At 41.7% G+C, this 7,451-nt stretch overlaps 1 protein-coding gene across 1 annotated transcript; it reads left to right on the forward strand.

Annotated features, from left to right (window-relative positions):
* Positions 1 to 5,006: 5,006 nt before the first annotated feature.
* LOC136944723 (hemicentin-1-like) lies at positions 5,007 to 6,962 on the forward strand. The gene is made up of 6 exons (XM_067238604.1): positions 5,007 to 5,115; positions 5,296 to 5,328; positions 5,479 to 5,727; positions 5,895 to 6,164; positions 6,325 to 6,609; positions 6,718 to 6,962. Exons 1-6 carry the CDS (start codon positions 5,052 to 5,054, stop codon positions 6,825 to 6,827), a joined length of 1,011 nt encoding a protein of 336 aa, XP_067094705.1. The 5' UTR covers positions 5,007 to 5,051; the 3' UTR covers positions 6,828 to 6,962.
* Positions 6,963 to 7,451: the final 489 nt, after the last annotated feature.

A 7,451-nucleotide genomic window follows, 5' to 3' on the forward strand; every position in this document is an offset into this window, starting at 1 on the left:
TGCTACTACAGTAATAGTCATTTAATTAGCAGTCCTTATATGAAGTACTGAGAATTTTGGAATCAAGAAAAGTTTGTGTTGAAAGAATGTTTATAATGAGTAAAATAGCCAAAACAAGTATTTTTCTCATGTGTGTTTGATTCTGTCAGAGGTGAGACTTTCTGGTGGTGCCATCGCTGGGATTGTGATCGCAGTAGTTGTGCTTGTCGTGCTGATTATTTGCTTGTTTGTGTGCACTGTCAAGAAATTGTGAGTGAACATTTTATTTTATTATCAAAACCTTTGAGTGTAGGCGTATAATTTATGAAGAAAAAAACAAACATATTCCTTGACCCCTTTGACCTTTACATCTAGCAGTGAAACTAGAAAGTGAAAGTATTTGAATAAGATATTTCAAGACTGAAACAAACAAAAAATTATATATCTTTGAGTGCCCTTTAAGTACATATAAGGAAGAGAGAAAAATAGAGTGTAAGTATTTGCCTCCAGGGAAATAGATTGTTCCAGGGTTTCAGTGAAGGAAACTGCAGTTTGACTGGATTTGCTTCTGTGTTGCTCAGCAGCTTTTCAAACCGTTTTCCTTTACTGAATTTTAAAAGTCCCTTCCGTCCCTGATGATAAAACCCCCCCGTTAAGTGTAAAAACCAAAACATCATAGTACAATTACATGTAATGAATTGAAAGTGGATAACAAGTGGATCACATTATAACAGTGCTTAACCTACATTTTTCACCGTCATACTCTTTTTTACTGACCCCTACCTAATTTGCTTTCATAGTTTACTCATAAAAGAATACTACAATGACAGCCGGCCTGCCAACAGTAAGTATTTTTCATGCTTTCTTTTTTGTTGGTTTCTCTGCAGATATTGTAAATTTGTAGGTGTGTGAGTGTGTGTCTAGGACATAGAAGACATAGCTTCATCTCTTGGGGGAAATGTTCATCTTTATCTTCCTGTCTTTAAATTGTCCTTCAAGCAGGCATGTGGTCTTTCCAATCTTTGGTCCTCACTAATCATGTACATACTCGTTCATGAATTCAAGGGCAACATCACCAACTAACTGACTTTAAAAAGTTCACATCCTTTACATGTAATTTAAAATGTTTTTTTTTGTGCCATGTTGATGTGAAGTAAAAGTTCCTCATCTCTAACCTGTCTCCACAGTGAACGGACAAGGCAGGATAAACCAGGTACTATTTTCTAATCACCTTAGTCTTTTTCAACCTGGTACCTGGGTGTGTATGTATACTGTGATCAATACTCAATAAATAGCTTGGCTGCCGTCAGATAGCAGTGTTTCTGGGAGTGTTAAACAAACAAGTAAATTATGAAGCCATTATGCCACAAAATATGATCCCAATATATATTTGATAATATGCAACCATGTATAAAACCAAGCAATACTAAAACAGACAAAGAAAGAAGAAAACTTCCCGTTTGAATCAGTTGGAATATTTATAAAATTCAAATCATCCTTTGAGTGACAGTGGACATTTTTTCAGCCATGAAGAACATAACTGAAAACTATGCATTTGAATTACGTTGACTTCTTACCCTTCAAGGAAATGTTCCCTGTGCAATAATTTCCCTTGAGGGAAATTTCTGTCTCTCTCTTTCTCTTTCTCTCTCTTTGTCTCTCTTTCTCTGTCTCTCTCTTTCCCTCCAAAGGATCTGAACTATGCAGATGTCACTTTCCAGAGGAAGGATAGAGAGTCAGTTCGGCTTGAGAACCAGAATATCCCTTCCAGTTCAACTGACTACACTGAGGTCAAGGTGGATACAAGCAGCCATCCTGAAAACATGCCTGGCCCTCAGCCTTGACCCCGGAGCCTTGACCTCTGACCCTTGACCCCTCACGACTGGTCACGCTCTTGTCATGAAGCTGGCGGTTTGTTTCTGTGAAAGAAACAGCAGTTTGACTGGATGTGTGGTGTTTCTGGGTCGTTCAGCATCACAGGTTGGTCAACCCAGGACGCTGTCCAGTCAAACTTGTGGTTTGCCATCAAACTACAAAAATGTGATTTGTACTTACAACACAGCCCTTTGACCTTGTGTTTACTAGCAGACTATTGCTAACTTCCCAATACAGAGTTCCTGTCCAAGAAACAATGTCTATTACATTACAGAATGGTAAGCTTATCTATATTTGCGCTTCTTGAGCACAACTGCTGTATACGGTACACCACTGCCTTGTTATTTTCCACGCACTTTGTACAGGCGGCCAACTGCACCATTAGATGTCATAAAAGTGAAATAGAATAATCCTGTGAGCTAGACGCAATGTGTACTGTGAATGTGCATATGTGTCCCTTACTGGATCATGTACATTCAGTTGGTTTCAGTGTTTGTTGGTATCAGTGTTTCACACTGATACTATCAACACTTTGACTTCCTCAATTTTGTTATTCAGATATTAAGGGAAAGCATTTGCTACAGCAGTATCCCCTCAGCTTGTCTGAATGGACACTGTATTTTTTCTATGGGTCATTTTTTCTGCAGTTGCTTACTTTATTTACAAGGAAATGTAGTTTATATTTTATTGTACATTTTGGGTAATAGAAAGAATAAAACATTTTGCATATGCATTTTGTGTATATTGTTACTTACTAAAAGTACAAATACAGTAGACTGCATACTGTATAATTCCTGGTTATTAACCTGTTTGGTGACTTTTTCCAAAGTCACCAAACAGGTTTTTGTGTTTGCAGAACTTCACAAACAGGACAGGTTTAGACTGTTTCTTTTTACTTCCCTATTCAGTCATATAGTGAGGTTTGATGTCTGGCAGATGAACTAGTTGTGAAAAACACCACAAAAAAAATCTGTTTCTCCTGCTATGTTGTCTTCACATATTTCCTCATTACAGATTCTATATTTTATGAAAATGTAACTTTTTTTTTTAAGTATGAAGTTGTTGTTTTTAATTCTTCTTTCTTTCAAACCCAACCCTTTTTAACTGCAAATGTGGCAAGATAATTTGTGTGAGTGTATTTAAAGTTATAATCGTTTTTTTTTTTGTCAACATAACAGTAAAGAAAATGTTTTCTGTGGGTTTCTGTGGGTGTGAAACAAAGGACAACTGTTGAAGAGGGAGAAACAAGGGCGAGAGAGAGAGAGAGAGAGAGAGAGAGAGAGAGAGAGAGAGGGAGGGAGAGAGAGAGAGAGAGAGAGAGAGAGAGAGAGAGAGAGAGAGAGAGGTGTTGCACTACAATTACACACCATAAAAGGTAAATGTTTCACAAGTAAAAAGAGAAGGAAGATATTTGCATGGATAATGCAATGATGCAGCCCTTACACAATGTGCTGGTAAAATGACACCATGGATGATGTTATAGGAGACACGTCAGGGCTCTTCATGACTGTTCTTTTCACCCTGAATTCAATTCACTGCTTTGTTTATTCTGTGGAGATGTAGATTTTAGAGCATGATACAGCATCATATAACTTTACCTGCATAGCAACCTGTTTGGTTTCGGCTCAAAGTTCATCATTCAGAATCATATGAATGAACCATACCGTCTTCTTGCGGTTCTGACTTGTGAATAAAAAAAAAATATCTAGCCTATCACTGTAATGTTAAACCTAAATACACAAATTACTACTCTGCTTGATGAGTGTATCCAGGGGCAACCAGGGGTCGTATGAGGACAACGGCCATCCCGCTATGGAACTCTAAACTATGGAACCGCTAAATTCCCCCAATCAACAGTTGAACGCACTTTGTACAGTGAAACAGTGATGATACCTGTGCCACGCCAAATTACTGGAACTATTTGATCACTCTCCATAAAAGGTCAACAGAGTCCTCAAGAAAGGAAAACTCTGTTGGGAGACGTTGCGTTGTCGGGTTACAGTGTGTGCGAAAGCCAAAATAGAATCGGTGTCGAGCAGCCTCTAGTGGTTCCTCGTCACTCCTGCGCTCATATTTCCCCCTTAGGGACTGAGATAAAAAAACATCCGAGAGGTTCAGTCTTTGATATTTGTGTTATTAATCAACTTTGTGTTACTAGTCAACCTCTCAACTTTAACTGAGTTGAGAGGTTGTTTCAATATTTAATCTCATAACTAACAATGATTTCTAAACAACAGACACATTTAGGAGATATGTATTTGAGACAGTGGAGTCAGGTGGCTGAGCGGTTAGGGAATCGGGCTAGTAATCAGAAGGTTGCTGGGTCGATTCCTGGCCGTGAAAATGACGTTGTGTCCTTGGGCAAGGCACTTCACCCTACTTGCCTCGGGGGAATGTCCCTGTACTTACTGTAAGTGCTAAATGACTAAAATGTAAAAAAAAAAAAAACAATGGTTCTTGCCTGAGGGTTTAGGTTGGTTTAGGCGCAGTTTTGTATGTGACATTGGTTGTAAAAAACAAAACAAGATATACAGATCAAATTCGATTGGATTAGATTTGCTTGCTGAGTTATGCAGACATTACGTTTACATTTAGTCATTTAGCAGACGCTCTTATCCAGAGTGACTTACAGTAAGTACAGGGACCCCTGAGGCAAGTAGGGTGAAGTGCCTTGCCCAAGGACACAACGTCATTTTGCATGGCCGGGAATCGACCCAGCAACCTTCTGATTACTAGCCCGATTCTCTAACCGCTCAGCCAGCTGACTCCTGACATGTTGACGTGGGTTGACATGGTTCACTGCTCCTGGCTGCCCTTGGAGGAAGGCAGCCATGGATGGGGATAGGCCGAGATCGTATTTCTCTTCGGAGGACACGTGTGTGTGTGTGTTCTAGTGTCACCGCTCTCTGCATGCATGTGTGTATCACATAGAGAGATCAAGACACGGTTCCTCGTGTTTTTTAGGTTCTGTAAAGTTCACTTTTGAGGAACATCTGTGTTCTTTTGTCCTGCGGTGTTTCAAAAGCGAGTTTCAAAAGATTAGAGAATGTCCGCAAGTTGCGTTGTTCATGAATTTCAGTATTTCTTTGGTGAAACAGGATGTTGCACAACTATAAAATGTTTTTACTAAAACCACTGTCGTGTTATAAAACGGGTCCTAATCTGAGTGGAAAATCAAAGACACTCTGGATTAAGACATGCAAGGCACCATGCAGTTTGATTTTGAAAGGTTATCCATCCTTCTGGTACTGGCACTGACAGGTAAGGAATACACCACACACTCACACAAGTAAGCAGACACATTCAAAAACAGTATAAACAACAGCAACTTTGTGTATTACATTTACATTGACATTTATGCATTTAGCAGATGCTTTTATGCGGATTAATCTGGCCTGTAGGGTGAATCTGATGCCTTATCATCATCATGTCTCCCACCAGGGTACCTCAGTCCCTCCTGTGCATCAGAAACAAGTGAGTATTACTTCCTGGTCAATCCTTAACCGGCTGCACCAACACTAGCCTGTTAGCAACCTTTACCCATCCCAGTACAGGCCAAACAGGTGACTTTGGAAGATGGATAAGGGTTGGAATGTACTGATTGTAGTTCCTCCTCTGTGTCAGACGACCACTCTGGTATTACCATCAGCTATCTCGACCCGGTGACGGCTGGGGTCAGAACTAACTTCACCTGCTCCTCCACCTGCATCCCACAATGCACCTATGTCTGGGTGCTGAAGGACCGCACGGTTGAAGGGAGCATGCTCTTCTGGATCCCAGACGGTCTGGAGAGCAGCGTGGACCTCCAGTGTACCGCCGTCAACACAGAGAGCGGCCAATCGGAAACGTCGACCGTCACAGTTGAAGTGGAAAGTAAGAGATGTGTTCACCAGCATTGTTTTTGTTGCGTAGCTTCAGTTTGAAAATGCCATCTCCTTCCTTTTCCAGAAATCAGTTGTGAGTTTACTCGTTATCATTTTATTCACTTGTTAAGGATTTAAGCATTCTTTGAAAACATCCCCCCCTTCTCCCTTTTTAAGACCCTTTCTCAGTACAGCTGGGCTCAGGGTACTTTTTCCCCACCGTGAACCAGCCCTTCACCCTGATCTGCGGTGGCGCTAACAGGGAACACGAGGTGGCCTGGTACAAAGACGGCCAGGCTCTCACCCCAGACTCCAGGACAGAACTGCTGGCTGGCAACGCCACTCTCCGCTTCAGCTCACTGCTGCCCTCCGATGGTGGCTTCTACCGGTGCACCGCCTCCCGGCTGAACGAAAACGTGGCCTTCAGCTTGGGCTACCTTTTAAACTGTGAGTGAACGAGAAAAAGTGAGAGTGAGAGAGACACACATGCACAGAAAGAGAGAGGAAATGGGAGAAAGAAACAAGACAATGAATACTTTATGTCTCGTAAGTGTTTTACATGTTTTGTAAAGTCGTGAGTTTGTGTCTCTTCTTTGTCCTGATTTAGTCGAGCCTTGGGCTGTCAGTATCAGCGGGCCTGATACAGTGCAGCCAGACAGCCAGACCACCTTCATCTGCCTGGTTAACTGCACCATCAGGGTGGACTGTTTAATTTCCTGGCAGTTCAAGGGGGGGTTTCCTAGTGGATCTCTCTCCATTCGCGGGAGAATTTTCAAGTGGACTCCGTTCACACCTCGTATGTTCCAGAACCTGACCTGCGTGGTGGAAAGCGTGGAGGAAAACGAAACCGCTGAACGCTCTGCAGAGGGCTTCAAAACGGTAGAGGTCCTAGGTCGGTTTGTCAAAACGTTTACATTTTGTTGTTCACGGTACCATACTTCATTTGTTCAAATGTGTGAGAATAATCAATGAAATGTTGGGTTATTCCTCCCTAATGCAGATATGCCTGTCTATCCAACCGCCCCAGTGTCGGGGTCGGACGTTGTGAAGCTGAGTACGATGTTGGTGATGGTCTGTTGTTTGGGACTGCAGTTCCTCTTTGACTCCTAGAGAGGGCGCTGTAGAACCGCAACCGTACGAGAACGTTGAAGCAGTTTTTTTCTGTACGTGTGATACACGTTATGATCTCTGAAATAAACAGTTACCACTCTGGTCTTAATTTGTCCAGTTTGGTACAGCATTTGTCATCCGCTTGTTTTTGACACGCCGTGGCTAAGCAGGGGATTCTGTCCTGCTAGTTCTAACTGAGGCACAGTTTCACAGTTTCACCTTTTCTCACAACCATAGCAGCAGTGAGAGACTGTATCTGCTTCTCTTGGGAGCAGCTGACCCGTTATTTACCTTAAGGCTTTGATAGAGACGCCCTCTGGGTAGACAGTCAACACCATCTGTGAGATAACCGGTGACAGTTACTAGTGACAGAGTAGAACACACAGTTCAATCAAAATTCTTTCCTAGTCCTATCATTCACAAGCACAGCCCAGAACAATTATGTGTTTGTCAAATTATTTTCGGTACACATCACATTCATATTTACCACCAAGCCTGGTATTTACCTTGATTGTTTGCCCAAGAAATGAAATACTAAACCTGAACAAAAGCTGGCATCCGTCAAATGTCCACATATAATACATCTGGGATGTGGTGCTGGGAAACCAGGTCACAACACTTTCT

This window comes from Osmerus mordax, chromosome 6 (assembly GCF_038355195.1).
Source record: "Osmerus mordax isolate fOsmMor3 chromosome 6, fOsmMor3.pri, whole genome shotgun sequence".
In the NCBI taxonomy this organism is placed as follows: Eukaryota; Metazoa; Chordata; class Actinopteri; order Osmeriformes; family Osmeridae; genus Osmerus; species Osmerus mordax.

What these genes read in the sequence shown, in the direction of transcription:
- LOC136944723 (XM_067238604.1), top strand. Translation starts at nt 5,052, where the DNA reads ATGCAAGGCACCATGCAGTTTGATTTTGAAAGGTTATCCATCCTTCTG. An exon ending in TCTGGTACTGGCACTGACAG is followed by an intron (nt 5,116 to 5,295) that starts GTAAGGAATACA and finishes GTCTCCCACCAG; the next exon opens with GGTACCTCAGTCCCTCCTGT. An exon ending in CTCCTGTGCATCAGAAACAA is followed by an intron (nt 5,329 to 5,478) that starts GTGAGTATTACT and finishes CCTCTGTGTCAG; the next exon opens with ACGACCACTCTGGTATTACC.